At 40.4% G+C, this 27,741-nt stretch overlaps 1 protein-coding gene and 1 non-coding gene across 3 annotated transcripts in view; both read right to left on the bottom strand.

Annotated features, from left to right (window-relative positions):
- Positions 1-27,741, bottom strand: part of AK5 (adenylate kinase 5) — a 307,643-nt gene that overhangs the window by 133,857 nt on the left and 146,045 nt on the right. For both annotated transcript variants that reach the window (XM_002750991.6, XM_009001517.5), the window contains exons 7-8: positions 23,820-23,910; positions 16,278-16,354 (exon numbers count right to left, since the gene is read on the bottom strand). In XM_002750991.6, the coding sequence (XP_002751037.1) occupies positions 16,278-16,354; positions 23,820-23,910 (168 nt within the window). The remainder of the gene's footprint in view (positions 1-16,277; positions 16,355-23,819; positions 23,911-27,741) is intronic.
- Positions 6,815-6,876, bottom strand: LOC118143433 (U7 small nuclear RNA). Its single transcript, XR_004727649.1, has one exon. It is a non-coding gene; the product is annotated as a U7 small nuclear RNA (small nuclear RNA).

The raw sequence follows: 27,741 nt of genomic DNA, 5'->3' as shown, positions 1-27,741 counted from the left end.
ACTCCCTGCATCCTGAAATACTGTTTTTTTTTTTTTTTTTTGGCTTTTGGAACACCACATTCTACTGATTTTCCTTGAATCTCTCTAATGGCTTCTTCTACGTCTTTCTGCTGTTTCATCTCTCTACTAAGCCTTTAAATTTCCTTGGTGTTCAGCTATAGACCCTCTCACAATTTCGTTTTCTTTCTGTATCTTATCTCCACTAGCAAATTCAAGTCCTATCTATATTTAAAAGGCTCATAAATTTGTATTTCCAGCCCAGATCTTTCCTCTGAGTACCAGACCCATATATTTAATTGCTCACTCAAATTTTCTACTTGGATGTGTTGAGGCACTTTGAACTCAGCATGTCTAAAATTACACTCATGCCCTATCTTTACAGAACTTGTCTTTTCTCAGTGAATGCCGCAACTGTCTACCCAGCTGTGCAAGTTAAAAACGCAGAAGTCACCTTCAACAGCTCCCATATCATTCCAACATGAAGTCCTGTTGATTTTCCTCGTAAGTTCTTCTCAAATACACCTCTTTCTCTCTGTTCTCTTTTTTACTCCAGTGTCACCAACAACTCTTGTTTGGACCACTGCAGCCTCTCCCTCTGGACTCCACAGATGCCTTTTTTTTTTGACTCCATAGGCTGTATTCCTCTAATGTGGTCTCCACATTGCAGCCAGAACAATTTTTAAAAAAATAAACACAAATATAAGTATGTCAACACACTCTCTTTCCTCACACAAAAAAACCCCAACTCTTCAAGGTTCCCATTGCTCTTAGGATAAAGTCAAAACCCCTAATCTCTCTTCAAAGCCCTATGTTCCAGGCTCATCTGCACTCCAGCTATCCTGGTCTTCTTTTGGATGCCATGCTTCTTCCTGCTTCATCCTGCTATTTCCTCTTTTAACATCCCTTTCCCTTCTCCCCAATTCTTTCCTGTTCCCACACATACTTAGTTACCTATGACCAGTCTTTCAGATCTCAATTCAAGAATCTCTTGGCTTAGAGAAGCCTTTCCTCACTTCACAGGCCACATCAACACATAGCACCATGCACTTCTTCTCGCAAGTACTTGACAGTTTTAACTTTATTTCTCTGACTATTCCATTCTTGTCTATTTCTACTATAAGATCTATGATAGCAGAAACTGTGTCATCTTTTGCCCACCACTGTGTCCCCAGCACCTCAAATAGAGTCTGACACATTACATTTTCTCAGTATTAGTTGAACAAATAAGTAAACTAACAAAGTAGAAAGCATGAGCCTAGATGGATCAATGTGTAATTAGAGAAGAGGTCCTAGGGTGGAATTAGTGAACACAACCTTTAGAGAGAGGGCAGAGAAAGAAAAACCATGTTGGGGAGAAAATACAAGGAAATAATGGCCATAGTCCTGGCATAAGCCAAGGGAAGCAAGAGTTTTGAGAAAGTAGAAGTGTCATCAGTGTCTTGGACCCCAGACATTGTAAGAACTGGGAAATGAAGATGGTTTATAGGGCAGAATGGGAGGTGAGGACATGGGATCAGGGAGCCAACTTCTCTTTTATCATATTAGATGATAAAGGGAAAGGGAGAGGAAAGATAATATTTTACTTGGCCTTTCTATGATATTTGGCACTGTTGATGGCTTCCTTCTTTCCTAAAAGTAGGGGTGGTAGACAGAGAAGGATACTTTACAGATGAGAGCATTGTGGAAAAAAAGCAGTACCATTGAATGGAGCAAGGTTCTAGGTATGATGGGAGGGTTGGGATTAAGAACTTGGATAGAGCACGAGTCTGAAGACAAGCTAGCTACATATCTCCTCCTTTGAAGCTGGTTGAATGGACAAAGGTACAAATAAGCCTAACATATGCCTACTCCATAAGCATATGTAATTAAATATATTGTTGCTATTATTTTGCACATACTCATCTGTTAGACCAATTAAGAATAAGAAAAATGTCTTTATCTTCACTTATTCATGCTCTCATGTTCTTCCTTTCTTTAAAGAGATCTGAGTTTCTGAACTATGTCATTTTTCCTTTTTTTTTTTGAGATGGAGTCTTGCTCTATTGCCCAGGCTGGAGTACAGTGGCATAATCTTGGCTCACTGCAACCTCTGCTCACTGCAACCTCCGCCTCCCAAGTTCAAGAGATTCTTCTGCCTCAGTCTCCTGAGTATCTGAGACCAAAGGTGTGCACCACTATACCCAGCTACTTTTTTTGTATTTCTAGTAGAGATGGGTTTCACCATGTTGGCCAAGCTGATATCGAACTCCTAACCTCAAGCCATCTGCCTTCCTTGGCCTCCCAGAGTGCTGAGATTACAGGCGTGAGCCACCATGCCCAGCCCTATATCATTTTTCTTTTATTTAGATAAGTTATTTTAACATTTATTGCCAGACAGGTCTGCCAGCAACAATTTTCCCCAATTTTTGTTGATCTCAGAAAGTCTATTTCTCCTTCATTTTTGAAGGATAGTTTTGTTGAGTACAGAATTCTAGGTTGGTGCTTTTTTCCACCTTTCAACACTTTAAATATTCTCTTCCATTATCCTCTTACATGCAAAGTTTCTGAAAAGAAAGTGAATATGATTTTTATCTTCATTCTACTACAGGAAAGGCATTTTTTACATCTGGCTTCTTTTAAGATTTGTTTCTCTATTTTTGGTTTTCTGAAGTTTGAATGCAAAGGTTCTTTGTTTTGGGACATTTATCCTGGTTGGTATTTTCTGAGATTCCTGGATCTCTGGTTTGGTGCTGTTCATTAATCTGGGGGAAATTCTCAGTAAATGTTGTTTCAAATATTGCTTCTGTTCATTACTCTCTTTCTTTCCCTTCTAGTATTCCTATTATGCATATATTATATCTTTTGTAGCTGTCCTACATTTCTCAGATATTCAGTTGTTTTTTCAGTTTTGAAAATTTCTATTGTCATATCTTTAGGCTCAGAGATTCTTTCCCCAGCCATGTATAGTCTATTAAATGTACCCATCAAAGGCATTCTTCATCTATATTACAGTGTTTTTGATCTTTAGAATTTCTTTCTGCTTCTTTCTTAGAATTTCCTTCTCTGCTTACATCATCCATTTGTTCTTGCATGTGGTCCATTTTGTATTATTAAAGTCCTTGGCATATTAATCATAGTTTTGAAAATTCCCAGCCTGGACAACATAGCAAGACCCTATCTAGACAAAAAATAAAATCAGCCAGGCATGGTGGTATCCATCTGTAGTCCTAGCTACTCAAGAGGCTGAGGCAAGAGGATTGCTTGAGCTTAGGCCTCAAGGCTGCAGTGAGCTATGATCATGCCATGCACTTCAACCTGGCTAACAGAGCAAAACTGTCTCTAAAAAATGAAATCAAATAAAATATTCTTGGCCTGATAATCCCACATTCCTGCTAAATATGACTGTTTCTGATGCTTAGTCTATTCAAATCATGTTTTTTGCCTTCTGATATACCTTGTAATTTTCCTTGACAGATGGACACAATATACTGAATAAAAGGAACCACAGTAAATAATGTTACTAATGCCATGATAAAGTGTGGGACAGGGAAGTGTTCTACAGTCCTAAAATTAGGTCTCAGTCTCTAGGTGAGCCTGTGCCCCTGGACTGTGAACTTTGCCAGTGCTTCTTGATACTTTTTCTCCCTTTGGTTGGGACAGGATGTCTAGATGGGGCTAGAGTTGGGTTTTCTCTTGCTCTAGAAATGTTAGGTCTTGGTAAAATAGTTTCTTCTGAGGGCAAGCCTTGTTAAGAAGAACAGAATGCTTCATATTTCAAATTTTGTTTTGTTTTGCTTTTTTCTCCTCCTGCTGCCAGAATACTGAAGGGAATTTTTCCAGATATTCACTGTGAGGACCTGGCAAAGCTACTGGAGGTAAGACTTACAGAATCGTGGGGGTCCCATGACTGGATCTCCCTGGGATTTTTAACTCTCATATTGTCTGCATGGAACCTCCATCTACTGTCACTGTTTGGTGTTTCTCACCCAGGCACGAGCTTCCACAGACATTTCTGCTTGTGGGTTTCTGTTCGGGTAAGCTGTGATTCTCTGTTTGTCTCTCCAAACCATGGTGCAATGGTTTGTCCTATAGCCTCACTTCTCTGACAGATCTAAGAGTGACTGTTGATTTTCCAGTTGTTCAGCTTTTTACTTGTTGTTAGGATAGAGCAGCAACTTCTAAGTGTGTTACATGCCAGTCCAGGAATCAGAAGTGCTCAGACAACTGGCATTCACTTAGCTGAAGAAGTGGTGGCCTCTGTCAGCTATAGAAGGCTATCTTAAAAAGTTCGGTCATATTTGGAGGAGGGAGGGTAGGGAACTCACATTTGCGCAGCATTTATTCTGTGTAAGGTACTCTCCACTCCCTCTGACAACACTACTTCTAAGTGGGGTTGTCATCATCATTTTCTCAAAGGGAAAACTGAGGCTCAAAAGGGGTTCAGTGAGGCATAAAAACATCACACATTAAGTAGAAGAACTCCAGTTCAAATGAGAATTTACTGAGCATATGTCATATGCCAGGCTCTGTGGCAGGCACTGAGCATACAGAGAGCAGAACATATTACCTGAAATGCAAGATAATGTAACAACACAGAGTATCTCAGGTACCCTGAGAAGGTGAACCAAACTTGTGACAAGAGAAGGGCTTCCTAGAGGGGAAGCTGGGTCCTGATGGTGCATGAGTAAAGGTCACATGGGACAGAAGCAATAGGATTGAGGAAGCTTTCATGTAGAGGAAAGGGACTGTGCAAACATGACCCATTTAAGGGAACTGAGAATGGCTTTGCATGGCAATGGATGAGTTTTAAGAAAAATGTAGCGGTCATATTCAGATTTGAAAGTTTCTATGAATCTTCTAAGAGATTCCAATTTCATTCTGAAATCAATGAAGAGCCAAGAAATGTTTTATACCATGGAATGCCATGATTGCGTGTGGTTTCAGGAAGATAATTTGATGGGTGAACAGACTGAGGCAAGGAGACAGGTTAGGAGGCTGGCTAAGAGTGTGAACAAAAGTACAGCCAGTGGAACTGGAGTGGGAGCAGCAATTCCTACACAGGAGAACCGAGTAGCTTCTTGATCAAATTGATGTAGGAAGAGAGAAAGGAAGGAGGATAGGAAGACACCCTTGTGTCTGGCTTGGGTAGCTGGAGAATGGTGGTATCATTCACAGAAATAGGAAGAACAGAAGGAAGAACAGATTTTGTGGGGGAAGATGGTGAGCATGGTTTTGGACATGTTGAATTTGAGATGCACATGGGAAATCCAACTGGTGTTACGTAGTAGTCAGACATATGCAACAGGAACTCACCAGGAAGCTCTAAATAAAGTCAAAGCCATGGCTGTGACTGAGCTTCTCATAGGAGAACATGTGCAGTTAGGAGAGAAGGGGCTGTGGTCAGTAGGCTGGGGAGTGTCCCCACTTAAATGATGGACTGTTGAAGAGGAGTTCAGCAAGGAAACCAAAAATGAGTGAAGTGAGAAGTAAGAACAAGGGATCGCAGGGAGGCAGGTGCTGCAGCCTGTGGTAAGGAGCAGAAGCTTTATGGCTGAGACCGGCTTGGTACTCACCAAGCCCATCTCTCCCTTCCTGGGCACATAAATAAGCTCCATTTCCCAGCCTCCTTGCATCTAGGTAGAGCAAGTAACTAGGGTTGCTACTGAATGTGAGATGGGGTGATCTGCAATTAAACACAGGTGCATCTTCCTCAAGTTCTTCTTCCCATCTACGATCTCTTTGGAGGTCACGTGGAAAAGGACCTCTGGAAGGAAAGCACTCAAATTTTAGATTTATTTATTACACCAGCATAGCCTGGCCTATCTTTCCTGCTGCTGGCTCTGTTGTCACACAGCTGGATTTGAATCCTAGCTCTTCCTTTTGAATACTGGCTTACCTCTTGCCAATGGTGTGACCTTGGGTAAACTGCTTACTTTTTCTGTGCCTCAGATTCCTCATCAGTAAAATTGGGATAAATAACACAATTTTCTAAGGGTAAAATGAGGTAATAAATAGGAAGCACACAGATCTGTATTAAAAGCTCTAGAAACGCTGGAAGGGAATGGAATGAATGTCAAGAGCAGGGGAGTGCTTCATGACAGGAGTCAGCAAACTATGGCCTACAGGTCAAATCCACCCTGCTGCCTATTTTTATACAGGCTTTCAGCAAGAATAAATTTTACATTTTTAAATGGTGAAAATAAATGACATGAAAGTTATATGGAATTTAAATTTCAGTATCAACAAATAAAGTTTTACTGCAACAAAGCCACATTCATTATTGACATATTATTATGGTTACTTGTGAACAATGATGGCAAAGTTTAAGTAGTCGCCAGAGACCATCAGGGCCCACAAAGCCTAAAATACTTATACTACCTGGCCCTTTCAGAAAAAGTGTGGTGATCCCAGGTTTACAGTGTCAAATGCAGCAAAGGTCAAGAAAGATAACTAAAAAGCGTTAACTGGAATTGGCAAAAGATTACTAGCGACCTTGTTAACAGCTTTATCGAGTGGGGAAAGTGGAGAAAAAATTTTGGTGCCAGGCAAATCAGTCTGATTCCTGACACTAAAGTCTGCTAGCTTTATGGTCTTGGGAAGTCAGTTAACTTCTGTGAGCTTCAATTTCCATGTCTGTAAGTTAGAGATTAACAGAGCTTGCTTTGTGAGTTGTTGTAAGGGTCGGCAATAATGCATGTAAACCATAAAACACATTTCCGGTTTAGAGTAGGTGCTAAATAAATGCAAGTTCTTGTTTCATTTAATCGCTACAAACAAAATTATTCCTTTATAGGAATTGCATTTTCACTTTTTAATTAAAAAAAAAAATTTTTCTCTGGGCTTTCCAGCAAAAACTAGAAAGCCTGCTAGACAAATTCTAAAAGAGCTGTAACATTACATTTTCACTTTTAATATTTTATGTTTCTCTTCCATCTTCTGCTGGTTTATGTTATATTTTAAATCACTGCTCAAATTTCACCTCTTTAATGAGGGCATACCATTTAATACGGAGATCCTGCTTAATGCATTAAGAAATCTGTTCCACCCCCAGCATTCCTAACCCCTTTACCCTGCTCTACTTTCTTTTCTCATAGTTTATCACCTTTGACAATCTAGAAAACTGACTAATTTACTACGTCTATTGTTTACTCTTTGTCTTCCCCAGTCTGATGTAGTTAAAGAAATGGGGGCTCCACACCCCCAACAACTAGAAAGAACAGAAAAATCTGAAAGAAATCATAATATAAGGATATTCAAAATTTTAAGTCATTGCTCAATTTTCACCTTTTTACAAGAGCCCTTGCTTGTTTTTTTTTTTTTTTTTTTTTTTTTTTAATTTTTTATTGGATTATAGGTTTTGGGGTACATGAGCAGAGCATGCAAGACAGTTGCGTAGGTACACACATGGCAGTGTGCTTTGCTTTTCTTCTCCCCTTCACCCACATTTGGCATTTCTCCCCAGGCTATCCCTCCCCACCTCCCCCTCCCACTGGCCCTCCCCTTTTCCCCCCAATAGACCCCAGTGTTTAGTACTCCCCTTTCTGTGTCCATGTGTTCTCATTTTTCATCACCCACCTATGAGTGAGAATATGCGGTGTTTCATTTTCTGTTCTTGTGTCAGTTTGCTGAGGATGATGTTTTCCAGATTCATCCATGTCCCTACAAACGACACGAACTCATCATTTCTGATTGCTGCATAATATTCCATGGTGTATATGTGCCACATTTTTCCAATCCAGTCTATTATCAATGGGCATTTGGGTTGATTCCAGGTCTTTGCTATTGTAAACAGTGCTGCAATGAACATTCGTGTACATGTGTCCTTATAGTAGAACGATTTATAGTCTTTTGGATATATACCCAGTAATGGGATTGCTGGGTCAAATGGAATTTCTATTTCTAAGGCCTTGAGGAATCGCCACACTGTCTTCCACAATGGTTGAACTAATTTACACTCCCACCAACAGTGTAAAAGTGTTCCTTTTTCTCCACATCCTCTCCAGCATCTGTTGTCTCCAGATTTTTTAATGATCGCCATTCTAACTGGCGTGAGATGGTATCTCAATGTGGTTTTGATTTGCATCTCTCTGATGACCAGTGACGATGAGCATTTTTTCATATGATTGTTGGCCTCATATATGTCTTCTTTCGTAAAGTATCTGTTCATATCCTTTGCCCACTTTTGAATGGGCTTGTTTGTTTTTTTCCTGTAAATCTGCTTGAGTTGTTTGTAAATTCTGGATATCAGCCCTTTGTCAGATGGGTAGACTGCGAAAATTTTTTCCCATTCTGTTGGTTGCCGATCCACTCTAGTGACTGTTTCTTTTGCCGTGCAGAAGCTGTGGAGTTTCATTAGGTCCCATTTGTCTATTTTGGCTTTTGTTGCCAATGCTCTTGGTGTTTTGTTCATGAAGTCCTTGCCTACTTCTATGTCCTGGATAGTTTTGCCTAGATTTCCTTCTAGGGTTTTTATGGTGCCAGGTCTTATGTTTAAGTCTTTAATCCATCTGGAGTTAATTTTAGTGTAAGGTGTCAGGAAGGGGTCCAGTTTCTGCTTTCTGCACATGGCTAGCCAGTTTTCCCAACACCATTTGTTAAACATGGAATCCTTGCCCCATTGCTTGTTTTTGTCAGGTTTATCAAAGATTGTATAGTTGTATGTATGTTGTGTTGCCTCCGGTGCCTCCGTTTTGTTCCATTGGTCTATATCTCTGTTTTGGTACCAGTACCATGCTGTTTTGATTACTGTAGCCTTGTAGTATAGCCTGAAATCCGGCAGTGTGATGCCCCCTGCTGTGTTCTTTTTGCTTAGAATTGACTTGGCTATGCGGGCTCTCTTTTGGTTCCATATGAAGTTCATGGTGTTTTTTTCCAGTTCTGTGAAGAAAGTCAATGGTAGCTTGATGGGGATAGCGTTGATTCTGTAAATTACTTTGGGCAGTATAGCCATTTTCACGATATTAATTCTTCCTAACCATGAACATGGAATGTTTCTCCATCTGTTTGTGTCCTCTCTGATTTCGTTGAGCAGTGGTTTGTAGTTCTCCTTGAAGAGGTCCCTTACGTTCCTTGTGAGTTGTATTCCAAGGTATTTTATTCTTTTTGTAGCAATTGCGAATGGCAGTTCGCTCTTGATTTGGCTTTCTTTAAGTCTGTTATTGGTGTAGACGAATGCTTGTGATTTTTGCACATTGATTCTATATCCTGAGACTTTGCTGAAGTTGTTTATCAGTTTCAGGAGTTTTTGGGCTGAGGCGATGGGGTCTTCTAGGTATACTATCATGTCGTCTGCAAATAGAGACAATTTGGCTTCCACCTTTCCTATTTGAATACCCTTTATTTCTTTTTCTTGCCTGATTGCTCTGGCTAGAACTTCCAGTACTATATTGAATAGGAGTGGTGAGAGAGGGCATCCTTGTCTAGTACCAGATTTCAAAGGGAATGCTTCCAGTTTTTGCCCATTCAGTATGATATTTGCTGTTGGTTTGTCATAAATAGCTTTTACTACTTTGAGATACGTTCCATCGATACCGAGTTTATTGAGGGTTTTTAGCATAAAGGGCTGTTGAATTTTGTCAAATGCCTTCTCTGCGTCAATTGAGATAATCATGTGGTTTTTGTTTTTGGTTCTGTTTATGTGGTGAATTACGTTGATAGACTTGCGTATGTTGAACCAGCCTTGCATCCCTGGGATGAATCCTACTTGATCATGATGGATAAGTTTTTTGATTTGCTGTTGCAATCGGCTTGCCAATATTTTATTGAAGATTTTTGCATCTATGTTCATCATGGATATTGGCCTGAAGTTTTCTTTTCTCGTTGGGTCTCTGCCGGGTTTTGGTATCAGGATGATGTTGGTCTCATAAAATGATTTGGGAAGGGTTCCCTCTTTCTGGATTGTTTGAAATAGTTTTAGAAGGAATGGTACCAGCTCCTCCTTGTGTGTCTGGTAGAATTCGGCTGTGAACCCATCTGGACCTGGGCTTTTTTTGTGAGGTAGGCTCTTAATTGCTGCCTCAACTTCAGACCTTGTTATTGGTCTATTCATAGTTTCAGCTTCCTCCTGGTTTAGGCTTGGGAGGACACAGGAGTCCAGGAATTTATCCATTTCTTCCAGGTTTACTAGTTTATGTGCATAGAGTTGTTTGTAATATTCTCTGATGATGGTTTGAATTTCTGTGGAATCTGTGGTGATTTCCCCTTTATCATTTTTTATTGCATCTATTTGGTTGTTCTCTCTTTTATTTTTAATCAATCTGGCTAGTGGTCTATTTTGTTGATCTTTTCAAAAAACCAGCTCTTGGATTTATTGATTTTTTGAAGGGTTTTTTGTGTCTCAATCTCCTTCAGCTCAGCTCTGATCTTAGTAATTTCTTGTCTTCTGCTGGGTTTTGAGTTTTTTTGATCTTGCTCCTCTAGCTCTTTCAATTTTGACGATAGGGTGTCAATTTTGGATCTCTCCATTCTCCTCATATGGGCACTTATTGCTATATACTTTCCTCTAGAGACTGCTTTAAATGTGTCCCAGAGGTTCTGGCACGTTGTGTCTTCGTTCTCATTGGTTTCGAAGAACTTCTTTATTTCTGCCTTCATTTCGTTGTTTACCCAGTCAACATTCAAGAGCCAGTTGTTCAGTTTCCATGAAGCTGTGCGGTTCTGGGTCGGTTTCTGAATTCTGAGTTCTAACTTGATTGCACTATGGTCTGAGAGGCTGTTTGTTATGATTTCAGTTGTTTTGCATTTGTTGAGCAGTGCTTTACTTCCAATTATGTAGTCAATTTTAGAGTAGGTGTGATGTGGTGCCGAGAAGAATGTGTATTCTGTGGATTTGGGGTGGAGAGTTCTGTAAATGTCCACCAGGTTTGCTTGCTCCAGGTCTGAGCTCAAGCCCTGGGTATCCTTGTTGATTTTCTGTCTGGTTGATCTGTCTAGTATTGACAGTGGAGTGTTAAAGTCTCCCACTATTATTGTGTGGGAGTCCAAGTCCTTCTGTAAGTCACTAAGAACTTGCCTTATGTATCTGGGTGCTCCTGTGTTGGGTCCATATATGTTTAGGATCGTTAGCTCTTCTTGTTGTATCGATCCTTTTACCATTATGTAATGGCCTTCTTTGTGTCTTTTGATCTTTGTTGCTTTAAAGTCTATTTTATCAGAGATGAGAATTGCAACTCCTGCTTTTTTTTTGCTTTCCATTAGCTTGGTAAATCTTCCTCCATCCCTTTATTTTTAGCCTTTGTGTATCCTTGCATGTGAGATGGGTTTCCTGGATACAGCACACTGATGGGTTTTGGATTTTTATCCAATTTGCCAGTCTGTGTCTTTTGATTGGTGCATTTAGTCCATTTACATTTAGGGTTAATATTGTTATGTGTGAATTTGATACTGCCATTTTGAGGCTAGCTGGCTGTTTTGCCTGTTAGTTGTTGTAGATTCTTCATTATGTTGAAGCTCTTTAGCATTCAGTGTGATTTTGGAATGGCTGGTACTGATTGATCCTTTCTATGTGTAGTGCCTCTTTTAGGAGCTCTTGTAAAGCAGGCCTGGTGGTGACAAAATCTCTGAGTACTTGCTTGTTCGCAAAGGATTTTATTCTTCCTTCACTTCTGAAGCTCAGTTTGGCTGGATATGAAATTCTGGGTTGAAAGTTCTTTTCTTTAAGAATGTTGAATATTGGCCCCCACTCTCTTCTGGCTTGTAGTGTTTCTGCCGAGAGATCTGCTGTGAGTCTGATGGGCTTCCCTTTGTGGGTGACCCGACCTTTCTCTCTGGCTGCCCTTAGTATTCTCTCCTTTATTTCAACCCTGTTGAATCTGACGATTATGTGCCTTGGGGTTGCTCTTCTTGCGGAATATCTTTGTGGTGTTCTCTGTATTTCCTGCAATTGAGTGTTGGCTTGTCTTGCTAGGTGGGGGAAATTTTCCTGGATGATGTCCTGAAGAGTATTTTCCAGCTGGGATTCATTCTCTTCGTCCCCTTCTGGTACACCTATCAAACGTAGGTTAGGTCTTTTCACATAGTCCCACGTTTCTTGGAGACTTTGTTCATTCCTTTTTGCGCTTTTTTCTCTGATCTTGGTTTCTCATTTTATTTCATTGAGTTGGTCTTCGACTTCAGATATTCTTTCTTCTGCTTGGTCAATTCGGCTATTGAAACTTGCGTTTGCTTCGCGAAGTTCTCGTATTGTGTTTTTCAGCTCCTTTAATTCATTCATATTCCTCTCTAAGGTATCCATTCTTGTTATCATTTCCTCGAATCTTTTTTCAAATCTTTTTTCAAGGTTCTTAGTTTCTTTGCATTGATTTAATACATGATCTTTTAGCTCACAAAAGTTTCTCATTATCCATCTTCTGAAGTCTAATTCCGTCATTTCGTCACAGTCATTCTCCGTCCAGCTTTGTTCCCTTGCTGGTGAGGAGTTTTGGTCCTTTCTAGGAGGCGATGTGTTCTGGTTTCGGGTGTTTTCCTCCTTTTTGCGCTGGTTTCTTCCCATCTTTGTGGATTTGTCCGCTGGTCGTCTGCGTAGTTGCTGACTTTTCGTTTGGGTCTCTGAGTGGACACCCAGAATGTTGATGATGAAGTATTTCTGTTGCTTGGTTTTCCTTCTACCAGTCTAGCCCCTTCACTGTACGACTGTTGAGGTCTGCTCCAGACCCTGCTTGTCTGGGGTGCACCTCTAGTAGCCGTGGCACAGCGAGGGATGCTACCAGTTTCTTTTTCTGCTCTCTTTGTCCCAGGATGATGCCTGCCTAATGACAGTCTTTTGGATATATAGGGGTCAGGGAGCTGCTTGAGGAGACAGTTTGTACTTTATAGGGGTTTAATTGCTGAGCTGTGCACTCTGTTGTTCATTCAGGGCTGTTAGGCTGCTATGTTTGATTCTGCTGCAACACAGCTCATTAAACAACCCTTTTTTTTTTCTCAAATGCTCTGTGTTGAGGGGTTTGGTCTTTATTTTTGGATGTCCGATCAGGTGTCCTGCCCAGCTCAAAGGCAGCCTAGCCACTGTTTGGCTGCCGAGGCTCCGCCCTGCTGTTGTGTGATTCGCGCTGTTCCTGCCGGCTCTGCTGTGGTCTCCGCCACGCCCTGCGGCGGAGTCTCTTCGTTGTAGCGTGTTGCCTCAGCAACGGCAGGCTGCGTCAGCAGTGGGCGTGTATCTCAGTAGGGACGGGTTGCCTCGGCAACGGCTGGCTGCGTCAGCAGTGGGCGTGTATCTCAGTTGGGGCGGGTTGCCTCGGCAACGGCTGGCTGCCTCAGCAGTGGGCGTGTATATCAGTTGGGGCAGGTTGCCTCCGTAGTGGTGGACGCCCCTCCCCCACAGAGCGTCTCGGACCGTCTGCCCGGGATAGTTTGAAATCGCGGTTTTGTTCGTCCCACTGGGTATCCCAAACGATCTGTCCCTGCAATCCCCTGGGCTGGGCTACTGTGCAAGTCTCGTTCAGTCTCAAGTCCAGCCCTCTCAAGTCTCAGGTTGCCGGTTCAACAAGGCACCCGGACAAGCGCGCCCTGTGGGGATTGCTGGGTAGGGCCGGCCGCCGCCGCCCCGGCTGCCGGCTTCGCCAGGCAGACCTACTGCCTGGCGTCCCGTGTCTTTTTATACTTGGGAGTTTCCCCGTTCTGTGGGCAACAAAGATCAGTCTGGAAATGCAGCACTGACTCACCGTTTGCGAATTCAACGCGGGCTCCAATCCTGGGTTGTTCTCACAGCGCCATCTTGAGTCTTTTTTTGTTTTTTTTTGAGACGGAGTTTCGCTCTTGTTACACCCAGGCTGGAGTGCAATGGCCCCATCTCGGCTCACCACAATCTCCACCTCCTGGGCTCAGGCAATTCTCCTGCCTCAGCCTCCTGAGTAGCTGGGATTACAGGCACGCGCCACCATGCCCAGCTAATTTTTTGTATTTTTAGTGGAGACGGGGTTTCGCAATGTTGACCAGGATGGTGTTGATCTCTTGACCTCGTGATCCACCCGCCTCGGCCTCCCAAAGTGCTGGGATTACAGGCATGAGCCACCACGCTCAGCCGCTTGTTTTACATAATTATATATTCCAAGTACTTAAACAGAAACTGGCACACAGTAGTTATCTAATTGATACTTGAATGACTAGATGAAAATAGAATAGATGAGGATTTTTTAAAATCCTGCTCAGAACTGGATATGTTCCTTGCATCTTTGGACTGGGACTTGTCTTTTTCATCTGTGCAAAATTCTCAACTCTTATCTGTTAAAATACAACCTTACCTCCATCCCTTCCATTCTCTCGTTCTGGAATTCCTTTTAGAATATGTTGAACCAATCATGCTATCCTCAATGTCTCCTAAGTTCTTTCTCATATTTGACAACTATTTAGCTCTGTGTTTTATTCTACAGCAATTTCCTCTACTCTATTATTAAGTCCCTTTTTAGCTGCATCTAGTCTACTATTCAACCATTAATTGAATTTCTATTTCAATGACAATATTTTTGTATGTGCCTACAATGCCTGTTTCTTTTCTTTTTCTTTCTTCTTTTCCATTTGTTCATGTATTTGTTTCTGGCTTCTAATCTTCCCTTTCAATATTTTGAATATCCTTATATTATGATTTCTTTCAGATTTTTCTGTTCTTTCTAGTTGTTGGGGGGTGTGGAGCCTCCATTTCTTTAACTAGCTGGCTTCCTTGTTGTGGATCTTTTCTTTGTGCCGTCTGTAATGTTTGATTGTAAGTGGTAGTTCTGCATTAGCCTCTGCTAGGGTCTTATGGGTCAGCAACTGAAAAGGCTCCCAATAGACATCACTGAATGGCCTGTCTTTAGAGGGTAGGATGGGAGGCAGTACATTGTGGAAGGGGCAGTACAACCTCTTTCTTTTGGAAATTGTCCAGTCTTGGGTATGCTAGAGAATGTGCCCTAAGTTCACACCCGTGCTGTGAAACCATTTATGTAACCTTGGGTAAATTACTCTTCCAGTCCTATATTTTTTTGGTCTGTGATATAGAGACAATAATTCCTACTTTCTAGAGATGTTATGAAGAATTGGTGAGTTAATATAAGAAACTTGGCACGATGTTTTACATGTAGTAAGTGCTTAATAGATGTTAAAATTACTATAAATATGTGGTAGCTATTATAGCACTTGCCAACATCATCTCCTTGCTGTGTGCTATAAGGAAAGAACTTAATACTTAAGAAAATAGCTTCTGAATATGTATGAAATATGTAGCCAGCCATTACACGTGGACAATGGTCATATCTGTTTGCTTTATTTGTGATGAATATTAGTTAAAGATGGAGACAAAAGCTCTCTCAGGAACATGTTCACTAGGCTTTTAGCCATTGCTAAGGAGGACTGATGAGAGGCAGAAGAAAGCTTTGGACATTTTCCTTTTTCAAAAATAAAGCCTAATTAGGGAGTTGGATCATTTGCCAACTATTTTGGTTCATTAAAACATAGCAGCAGAGAGAGTTCTTCTGTTGAGAGGAAAATGACCCAGATAAATGTCTTCAGTTTTATTCAAAGAGAAAATATACTTAACTTCATGGCTATGCATTCCTTGGTCATCATTCCCTTCCACAGGTTAGTGATATGGCTTGGCTCTGTGTCCCCACCCAAATCTCATCTTGTACCTCCCAAAACTCCCATATGTTGCAGGAAGGACCTGGTGGGAGTTGACTGCATCATGGGGGCTGATATTTCCTGTGCTGTTCTGATAGTGAATGGATCTCACAAGATCTGATGGTTTTAAAACTCTCAGAGAGAGTTTCCCTGCACAAGCTCTCCCTTTGCCTGCTGCCATCCATATATGACATGACTTGCTCCTCCTTGCCTTCTTCCATGATTGTGAGGCCTCCCCAGTCACGTAGAACTGTGAGTTCTTCATTAAACCTCTTTCTTTTGTAAATTGCCCAGTCTTGGGTATGTCTTTATCAGCAGTGAGAAAATGGACTGATACAGTTAGCAATAAAATAGCAGAGCCCAGAACCTGTAGCAGATGCTCCGTAAATATTATTAGTTTAGTAGTGGAAAGGGATAGAGACACAGGCAAATTCTTGGGCAAGAGAACCTCACTTCTATCCCATGTTAACTTTCGACCACAGAGTTTTCCTTATTTCACTGCTGTTTTGGATCTTTGGATGAGGGAGTGCCAAAGAGTCAAACTTAGTGTATAAAAGCTGTAGACTGCTGTAATTTATCATGTAATATGTTATTAGTTATCTGTATATATTTTACAAAATGAGTTTTTATAATTCAAATTTTCATAAAACATTTATAAAGATTCAACTTAAAAACATTTAAATAGAGTACTGTTTTTAGATTTTAATTACCTGATCTTCATAATCAGATCCTGTATCGATGATTTCTCCAGTGTCCAATATCATCGAAGGATCAAGGTCACTTGAACCTAAAATTACGAAAGAAAAGACTAGTGGATGGAGGTTGTTGGTGTATGTTTTTAAAGCAAACAATCTCTCACTAGATTCCTATATTTTCCTATGCTACATTAAATTCAGAAACTTTTCTGTACTCTTCTCATCTGCCAGCTACAATGTTTTGCTGAAGATTGAAAGTGCAGTGACTCTGGATACTGTCTGCACCCTTAAGAAGAAGAAAATATTGTGAGGGAGAATCAACAAGAGGTTGATTAAAGGTTAAGCAACCCAAGAGAGTGAGCTACTAATAATGACTAGTAGTGGAGGTGATGATAGAGTTAGGATCCTTCACGAGGATCTATGATCCTGAACTCTGAGAGTGAATACAGGTTGTCCAGGAGGGGGAGCAGTTTCAGGATTTGCAATAATAATGGAGGTAGAAAGTAGGGTCCAGCCGTACAGGGTCCTGTGAGCCCCTCCCTACTGGTATGGAGATGAGAAACTGTGGAAATAAAGACACAAGACACAAAGATAGAGAAAAGAAAGTTTGGGCCCAGGGGTCTACTGCCAACCAAAATTTGGAGTCCAGCAGTGGCCCAGAGTGCCTGGACACTCTGACTTTTATTGAGTACAAAACAGGAGGAAGGGTAGGTAGGGAGAGGTGATGATGGTCAATGATACAGTCAGGTAAATCTCATGTCTTGGAGACAGGGGCTCAGGATTTTCAAGAAGCCGAGGCAAGGAGAAAACCTAAGGCATCATTGCGTTTTTCATATTTGTCAAGAAATAACAAGGTCACTAAGATTTATGTTACAATTACTAATTCTTATCTTTTAAGAAAGAGAGGAACCAGGTACAGAAGCACAACATGAAAGTAGACAGGAACGTGACCGCTGAAGCACAGCATCACAAAGAGACAATTAAGCCCCCAGATGTCTATGGGCCTCCCTGACAGCTACCAGGCCTACTACAAGAGCTTGGAAGAGCAGCGTTTTCTTCTAACTCCCCCAAGGAAGGAGACATCTTGGCCATCTTGGACGTCTCCTTCCCTAGCTGGCTAAACAGCGGGTGCTTTCACAGCGCTGGTGCTGCCGCACAGCCGAGGCATCCTCCAGCAGCCCTTATGCGAGTGTGACAGAGGACTTAGAGCATCTTGCCTTAGGGTCCCCTCTTTTTCCAATGCCACCTCAGTCCCGTACTTCTTGACCTGAGACATATGAGTAAGATTAAAGACTATATGATTATATATGTGTATATATTTATGATTACATGTGAATAACTATGTGATTATCTATGATTATATATAGGAATAACTATGCAACTATATCTCTAATTCTTTTCTAATTCTATATTTATATGAGAGCAGACTGAGGCCTCAGCTTCTGTGGGGTTTCCCCCACACAGTAGAAGGAACTCCATGAGCAAAGTACAGAGTGGGAGGAGAGTAAGGGGTTTCCAGAAATAGGAAGGGCTGAGTTTGCTTACTCCATGAAAACTCTAGTTTTTCTTCAAGGCTTCGGGTCACCTTAGTTGCTGAAGGTGAGAAAAATCAGGGTAACTTAATGTATGAAGAAAGAGATTATTTCCCTTAGGTACTACAGGTTTCATTAAATCACTTACCCATGAATCCCCAAGGCTCAGACTTCAACTGGTAATTTTTACAATATTTCTGAAGCATAACTGATTCATCATTCTCATTTAATAACTCTTTCCTGCTAGGAAATATATATCATCTAACTAGCCAGAAAGACTGAATTCAGTGCTGCCCATAAAATATATATCCTGTGAAGAAACAAACCATCCTATGTTTCACTGTAAACTTGGCCTTGGCAAATAATTCTTAGTCAAAATATACAATGAGTAATGCATAATGAAGATGAATTTTTAAAAAACGTCATGCATCTCAAACATTTCTCAGATATAGACATGTCCCTGATGTTGCTTTCATATTTTCTTTCGAAATGAGTTGGGGTATGTCCTCACACAGTCTTTTCTTATCTCTTTTCTTTTTTCCCCTTCTCTTCTCTTATCATTGTCCCTGTTGTCTTCTGACTTGACAAATAGCCATTAGTAAGTTGATTAAGTTCTAAGCAGTAAAACCAGTGTTTACTGTGCTTAATTTTTTTTATAAAGAATGACAAAGTTTTTCAAAATGGACATATTAAAATGTGAAGCCATTTTGGAAAAATAATCACAGAGTTGCCACGAAGAGTTGCATAAGTGTGTTCAGAACAACCCTGGGTGATGCTAGTCATGTCGCAGCACAGCCCTTGCCAGACCACTGCTTAGAAGGTGGTTGCTAGAATGGAGTTGGCAAGAATACACACCATGCTATTAGCAGAGATTAGAGGGGAGAGGTGGGAAGCTTTAATTTACATATATAATTTTAAATTAGTGGGATTATATATAATTTTTCTACCTTTCTACTTTTGGTATTTGTTTCAAATAAAGAATTTTGTAAGGTATGTCTTGAGGCCAAAATACTTGACTGTGTTAAAGCGCAGTTTGAAGGTCAGTTTGCATTCTGTTGTGAGGCAGTAAGTATCAGAAATAACAAATATGTATATTTTTCCATTATAAGATAATAGACATTTTAGAACTGTCAGGTCGGTACAAAAGAAATTGTGGTTTTTGCCATGACTTTCAATGTCTATTTCACAGGATCCCACTTCTCATTTTAGAAAAGAGGAAAATGAGATGCAGAAAAGTTAAAAAAAAAATCTTGGTCATGTAGAAAGTGCCTGAGACCAAAGGCAGAACCAGTAGCCCCTACTTCTCTTTCTAACAAGCACGCTGACTCCAGATTCTAAGCAGGGGCAATCTACATGGGTTTACTCAGACTCTCTTTCGCTGCAGTGCTGTACAGGAAAGGACCTGGGGAGCATACTGTTAAGTCCATGTGCTGAGAAAATGAGGAACAGTAAGTGGTTGATGATCACACAGGTCACAGGGGTGGCTGCAGAAATGAAACAATCAGAAGTGGAATTAAGGAGTCTCTTTCAAGCTGGTAACAATCAATGCTCCTTTCTAGGAAGCTGCTATTGACAGCATCATTAAAGATAACACAAATTTTACTTACTTTCATTACCTCCACAATATGATGATCATCTGTCACTGACTAGTGGAAGTTGTGATAGCTACTTGGATTCAAATGATACCCTCGCTTCACCTGTATTTAGAGTGATTCATGTGGAGTGAGTACTCTGATTTGAACACGAAATCTTCTTAAACATATAGCTGCTTTTAGTACCTGTGTCCTACTTACTTGGTTTAGTTAGAAACTGTTCTTTCAGTTGTTTTCGAAAGAACAACATGAAGCGCTCTTAAACAACTCAGTTAATGGATATTACACGTTAATATTTGAAAACAGAGCGAGATAATTAAAAAACCATCTTCAGCAATGGTAGAATGAAAAGAACTTTGTTTAAAAGAAAGAGTGATTGGATTTCCTAATAAAATGCTTTTGTTTTTTTTGATGGAGTCTCGCTCTGTCGAAATAAAATGCTCTTAACAGAAATTTTATTGTATCATTAGGGATGAAATTTCTTGAAACATTGTTGCTCCTAGCAACAGTATTAATATATCATAGGAGGCAACAGACAAAGGATATGTTATCAGCTTGGATAATGATTGAATGGCTTTCATTTTCTTTTAGCATTGGTTTCTTGGTTTGCTGAAAATGGGAACTTTAATAACAGTCTAAGGTTTGACACACAAAATAGAGAGGAAAATATAGACAAATGTACACATTACTGCCTTCTTTCGTTGGATAATTTAACACATAAAGCAACTGTAATGATCTTGTTACTCAAAAAAGACAGCAAAATTAGGATGTTATGAAAAGCGGATAGTATGGCTTTCATTTCCCTGATTTTGAATTTTTCAATTTCTTTTCAGATTTAAAAATATTCTTTCTATAGATGACAGAGAAAGGTATGAACTGAAATACAGAACCCCACAAAAAACACCCAGTGCTACTAGTTCAACTGGCTTTGGAGGTACCAGAGGCTAACCATATTACTTTCTGGGACAAGGTTACAGATGTTTTTCCTCCTAGTGGATCTTTAAGTCAAAGTTTTAGGAAAATCTTCTTCCCACTTTGAGTACCCAATAAAGACACTCTTAAAATCGCAGGGCTTCCTGAGCAGGGAAGAGTGTCTGTAAATGAAACTCCTCCAACCCTTAAACTGCCCTCTCTAAGGAAAGCAGTTTCTCCCTTGTCCTGTCTCAAGGGGTGGCTTACAGTGTAATTTTAATTAAACTATAAACTTTTAATTTACAGTTTCATTAAAATTACAGTGTAAGGGTTGTTTCATCTCTGAATCTAAGAACAAAACTTAGAAGGTATATGTGTTCAATGTGTATGTACCAAATGACTGAAAGTGAAAAGGACACTTCCACTTTACCTTTACAGTTCTTGCTCATTGATCCACACTACAAATATTAAATGTCTCCTGTAAGTGCCTGCCCTGTATTAAGCACTGAGAATCGAGCTTGAATTCCACTGGCATGGAAAGTGTGCATTACAAGGTGTAGGAAGAGCACTGTATTTACTTGGAAAAATATTCTGACAGTATTTGGGACTAGAACTCTTTGAGGGATCTGGGTGTTGGTGGGCTGCTCTGGGTGAGAAGGGGAAGCACGAGTTTTTCAGTTACTCCAGGACAGGGTTGGGGGAGGGAGGGAGGCAGAGGGGGAGAAGAGAGCAGAAGTAGACCCAGGGAAAGGGGGAAAGTGGCATTGTGTAAGACGTGATTTCTCCCCATGAGCCCTCAAATCCTCTGCAAAGACATGAACACACAGATAGCCTTTTCAATGTGACAGCCACATGCTTTTCACACAGAAACCATTTATTCTTCAGAACAACCCTATGGGGTAGCTGCTATTATTATCCCCTCTTTATAGATAAAGGAATGGAGGCCCAGAGCAGCTGAGTGATGAAGCGAGACAGCTTTGCTAGAAGCATAGGTGGAGGGCTCCACTGAGGAGGAGATACTGAAGACAGAACTTGAAGGAGCCAAGGGTCAGAGCAATGGTAATCCTAAGAAAAGGCCTGACATTCCGATGCGTCACAGGGTGCTATTCAAGGGCCTAATCTAGTCTGGGGTGGGGTCTGAGAAAGTCTCCTTGAGAAAATCACCACGTTTACCCTGAGGCACAAAGTAGAATCTGGCCAGGTGCAGGATGGGGCTCTATGGAGTTGGGAGAGTGGAGAGAAGCAAAAGAGAAGAGGTGTCTTCTAAGCAGAGAGAAGAGCAGGTGGAAACTGCCTGAGGCAGGAAGGTACTCAAGGTACTAGGGAACTCGGGGGAGCTGGTGCCAGTGATGTGGGGGAGGTGACGTTGTAGTAACAGGACCACTGCAGGACAGCAAAGGATTTGGAGCTTTCTTCTAGGCTCAGGGTACTGGTGGCCAGCCTGCAGGAGTCATTGAAGGTTTTCTTTTGTTTTGTTTTGTTTTTACAGAAAGGCAGGATGATTAGGGCTGCATTCTGTGAGGATCCCCATGGCAGCAGGAGATTCAGGACAGACAGGAAAGGCGAGGGATGAGGAATGACAAAGCGTTTGGTGAATGCTGTGGAACAGAGACAAAGGTTTGGATTCCCAAGGTGCCCCTGGGGAATGATGATCAGTGTGGAGCCTGCGGGCAAGAACATTTCTGCCTGGCTCCCTGGAGAAAGGTCGAGGTGAGAGAAAGACAATTGGATGCCATTCATAGGAGGCGATATATGAGCTGTGGCGCAGCTGAGATTCTGCAGAGTTCAGAGAGAAAAGAATAGCGGAGGGATCAAACCTGGAGGCTGACAATTCACAGAGTAGAGGCCATGGATATGACTTATTTATTGGGTGAGTCATCAACATTTATGAGCCAGGAGACTTCACCATTGTTCCTTAACAGGGACAGTATCCTGGAGCTACACAGTGGCTGGCTCCTGTAGGGGAGGTACCATTTATTTCTAGTGTATTCCACTTTATTCACCAAGGGCTGTTTTAGAGAAAACAGATTTATTGAAAGGCTGAAGCAGAAACCAACTTTCAGGGGGTCTCAGGAGGGGAAGAGTGAGTGGGAGTTGAGGCTGCAAGCATAGAGTCTTCTGTTTACGAGCTCAGAGGTAGAGAGGATTAAGTAGATACCTGGAAGCCGCTGCTAAGGCTCAGGCACTATGCACTTTACCAAGGGGACTTTAAGAGAATGAGGACACAGCGCCTGTCCTTGGGCAGTTTCCTATTAGTGCAGAAACCAGCACAGTTGCATCACTGCAGGGTAAGGCTCTCTAATGGAGAAACACCACTAGTGAGACAAAGTCCTGGGCATCCCAAAGAAGGGGTGGCTTCAATCAGCCTCTCCACCCCACTGTATTAGCAAACTGAGGATATCTAGCAGTTAAATATGTGTTGTTAGAGGTAGTCACCTCTAAAGCATCTTCTATAGAAAATATTAAGTTGAAAAGTACCAGGAGTCATAGTATTTTTCAGAGCAGCAGTAGTCATGTTTCACAATCTTACATGATTCTCGGTATTTCGTCTTTCTTGCAATAGGCCAGCTTTTTATAAATCTCACCAGAAAGTTAGGCAGATGAGTATACATCAGTTATCTGCATTCTGTGGGTCTGCCCAGAAAGACCACCACCTTACCCTTGTAATTTTGCCTTTCTTTGAAGCTACTCTTAGGTGGCTTCAAATGGTGATTTAAAATGTTAAGTGTTTAGCCTTTTTTCTTTATGGCCCCATGCTTTTGGTCTTTACCCTTTGAGATCATTACTCAGAAGAAAGAAGGTCAGGACTGAGACTAAGATTGGAGAGTCATCCAGATGGAATTGATGTTGAAGCCACATGTGACAATGAGTTGACTCAGGATCAGAGTAAGGAGAGAATGAGAGGAGGGTCAGGACAGAACCGTGAGTACTGCCTACATTCGGGAGTGTGATTACTCTACATCGGTGTCCAAAGTCAAAAGTCCGTGAGAACTGCCTCCATTAGGTAGTGTGATTACTCTACATCAGCGTCCAATGTCAAAGCTCAGGCAAGAGCACTTAGGAAGAAAAGGGGGAGGGTCACCCAGGAGCTGTGTGTTGGGATGGTAGTGGCTACCAGATTGGAAGGATGCCTTTTCCAGGCAACGAGGGAGATACCTATCCTATGAGTTAGGGGGTCCAGAAGATATTGTAAATTTTAATTGTCAAACAAAGTATGGGTTTAGATATTTTTCTTTTATAGTAACATAGGCCCTATGTGCCCTATGTTACGCTGTGACTACTTGCTAATTTACATGTGCAATGACTGGAAGAAAAGCAGCAACTATAAGAAACAGATTTATAGCCCTTCCTCTCTGTTTTGTTTTGTACTTTAATTTTTACACTAGAAAGTATGAGACTTTGAGAATGGTTTCATCCTTAAACCTTGTGGCAGTTTGTTAAGCTTCATCCATTAATACAAAGTCCCAGACATTTGGCAGGTGATCATGGTGTACTGTTGCCTAAAGGACACAGTGACTTACCTGCTGCAGCCTCCTTGTTTGGAAATAACTTGTTGTCAACTGCCATGCTGATGTCATAGAACACCTCATCCTCATCACGGTCAGCATCAAACTGGGGGAAACGAGGACAGACAAGTTTGGAATGTGAGAATACACAAATTAGTTAATTCAAAAATATAATGAGCATCCATCACACAACTGTATCTCTAAGGAAGCAGAACAAGAGGAATTAAAGCATTTGAGTCTTTAATCAGACATTTAGAGGGTTTTAAAAGCCCAGACCTCCTATTGAACAGAGAAGAATATTAAGGGGTAAATGTACAGTCACTTATGGTTTAAAAAATGTGTAATATTTTCTTAATGTATGGAGCACATTTTAGAAAAAATAACTGAAATTTACCTTGTGGCTTTCTGACTTCATTTTTCTAATTTGAAAAATATGAAAATATATAGTTCTTAAACAGTAAGAGGAAAGATGTTCTAACCTTATTGTTAAAAAAACACACACACAAAGAGGCTGGGTGCAGTGACTCACACCTGTAATCCTAGCACTTTGGGAGGCCGAGGTAGGTGGATTGCTTGAGGCCAGGAGTTCAAGACCAGCCTGGCTAACATGGCTAAACCCCATCTCTACTAAAAATACAAAAAAATTAGCTGGGCATGGTGGCATATGCCTGTAGTCCCAGCTATCCAGGAGGCTGAAGCCCAAGAATCACTTTAACCCGAGAGGCAGAAGTTGTAGTGAGCCAAGATGGCACTGCTGAATTCCAGCCTGGGGGACAGACTGAGACTCTGTCTCCAAAAACAACAACAACAAGAAGAACAAGAACAACAACACCTACAAAACAAATTTCAGATGCTATATTAGATACAATATTATAGATGTAGTCTACAGCTTCTATAGCTTTAGACATAAAAAAAATTATAGATTTAAATATTTTACCATTCTCTAAAATTTACATTTTAAATATTTTAAAATAAGTTGTATTTACAAATTCTCTATTTTCCAAGTTTTTCAGTGGTTTGTTAACACATTTTTCTCTCTTTAATTTTTAAAAGTAGCTTTACTATGACAAAAACAAGCAATGGGTTAAAGACTTCCTATTCAATAAATAGTGCTGGGATAACTGGTTAGCCATATGCGGAAGATTGAAGCTGAATCCCTTCCTCACATCATATATAAAAATGAACTCAAGATGGATTAAAGACTTAGATGTAAAACCCAAAACTATAAAATTCCTGGAAGACAACCTAGGCAATACTATCCTGGACATAGGAACAAGCAAAGATTTCATGACAAAGATACCAAAAGCAATTGCAACAACAGCAAAAATTGACAAGTGGGATCTAATTAAAGTTGAGAGCTTCTGCACTGCTATAGAAACTACCAACAAATAGAGAATCTACAGAATGGGAGAAAATATTTGCAAACTATGTATCTGACAAAGGTCTACTACCCAGCATCTTACAAAGAACTTGAATTTACAAGAGTAAAACACACACCCCTATTAAAAATTGGGAAAAGGACATGAACAGACACGTCTCAAAAGAAGACACACATGCAGCCAACAAGCATATGAAAGAAAGTTCAATATCACTGATCATTAGAGAAATGCAAATCAAAATCATAATAAGCTACCATCTCACACCAGTCAGAATGACTATTATTGAAGAGTAAAAAAATAACAGATGCTGGTGAGGTTGTGGAGAAAAGGGAATACTTATGCACTGTTGGTAGGAGTGTAAATTAGTTCAACCATTGTGGAAAGCAGTATGGCAATTCCTCAAAGAGTAAAAGCAGAGCTATCATTTGACCCAGCAATCCCATTACTGGGTGTATACCCGGAGAAGTGTAAGTCGTTCTCCCGTAAAGACACATGCACGTGGACGTTCATTGCAGCACTATTCACAATAGCAAAGACATAAAATCAACCTAAATGCCCATCAATGACAGACTGGAAAAAGAAAATGTGGTACATATACACCACAGGATACTATGGAGCCATAAAAAGGAATAAAATCATGTCTTTTGTGGGAACATGGATGGAACTGGAGGTTATTATTCTTAGCAAACTAATGCAGAAACAGAAAAACAAATGCCACATGTCCTCACTTCTAAGTGGGAGCTAAATGATAAGAACTTATGAACACAAATAAGGAAACAATGGACACTGGGGTTTACTTGAGGGGGAATGGGGGAGAGAGACAGAGAAGCAGAAAAGACAACTATTGGGTACTGGGTTTAATACCTGGGTGATGAAATAATATGTACAGCAAACCCCCTTGACATGTGTTTACCTATGTAACAAACCTTTACATGTGCTCCCAAACAAAAAATTAAAATTAAAAAAAGAAAAAAATAGATAAAATCACAAACAAAAATAAAAACAGCTTTACTGAGTTCTAAGTGATATACAATGAACTGCACATATTTAAAGTATGGTGATTATAACTTTTAAAAATTGACAAGTTGAATTTAATTAAACTAAAGAGCTTTTGCATAGCAAAAGAAACTGTCAACAGTGTAAACATACAAGCTACAGAATGAGAGAATATATTTACAAACTACGCATCCAACAAAGGTCTAATATCCAGAATTTATAAGAAACTTAAACAATTCAACAAGCAAAAAAACAACCCCATTTAAAAGTGGGCAAAAGACATAAATGCTACTCAGAAAAAGACTTATGAGTGGCCAAAAAACATGAAAAAATGCTCCACATCACTAATCATCAGAGAAATGCAAATCAAAACCACAATGAGATGCCATCTCACACCAGTCAGAAGGCGATTACTAAAAAGTCAAAAAAAGATAGATGCTGGAGAGGCTACAGAGAAAAGGAAACATTTTTACTGTTTGTGGGAGTACAAATTAGTTCAGTCATTGTGGAAAGCAGTTTGGAGATTTCTTAAAGAACTTAAAACAGAACTACCGTTTGACCCAGGAATTCCATTACTGTGTATATACATCAAAAGAAAATAAATCATTCTACCAAAAAGAAAAATGCACTCATATGTTCAATTACAGCACTATTCACAATAGCAAAGACATGGAATCAACCTGGGTCCCCATCAGTGGAAGACTGGATAAAGAAAATGTGCTCCATATACACCATGGAATAAGACACAGCCATAAAAAAGAATGAAATCACGTCCTTTGCAGCAACATGGACTAGAGGTCATTATACTAAGTGAAGTAGCACAGGAACAGAAAACCGAATACCACATGTTCTCATTTGTAAGTGGAAGCTAAACTCTGGGTACACAGGGAGAAAATGACAGGAACAACAGACACTGGGACTACTAGAGAGTGAAGGGAAAGAGGGGGACAAGGTCTGAAAAACTACCTATTGGGTACTGTATTCACTACTTGGGTGATGGGGTCAATCATACTCTAAACCTCAGCAGCATGCAACATACCCAGGTAACAAATCTGCACATGTACCCTCAAATAAAAATAAAAGTTGAAATTATATTTAGAAAAACAAATAAGTTTTGACATATGTATACACCCATGAAATCATCATAAAAATAAAAATAGTTAACATGCCCATCACCCCCAAGCACTCCTTATGCCCCTCTGGAATCCCTTCTCCTCTCCTCAGGTAACCATTTATCTGCTTTCTGTAACTACAGATTATTTTGCATTTTCCAGGTTTTACATAAAATAATACAGTATGTAATCTTTTTTTGCCTGGGTTCTTTCACTCAGCACTATTATTTTGAGATTCATTAATGTTGTTATATTCATAGTTCATTCCTTTTCATTACTCATTAGTGTTCCATTGTGTGGATATATTGTTAAACCCATCCTAGATATCTTTCAACTCAGGCATTGTAGTTTTCAACTCTAAATGTTTGACTTGAGCCTTTAAAAAAATTTCCATGTCTCTATTTAAGCTTTTGAACATCTGAAATATAATTAGTTACTTTTAATGTCTTT

The sequence above is a fragment of the Callithrix jacchus genome, chromosome 7 (assembly GCF_049354715.1).
Source record: "Callithrix jacchus isolate 240 chromosome 7, calJac240_pri, whole genome shotgun sequence".
Taxonomy (NCBI): domain Eukaryota; kingdom Metazoa; phylum Chordata; class Mammalia; order Primates; family Cebidae; genus Callithrix; species Callithrix jacchus.
Note: the sequence above shows the minus strand (reverse complement) of the source record. Positions and strands in the feature narration are given on the sequence as shown.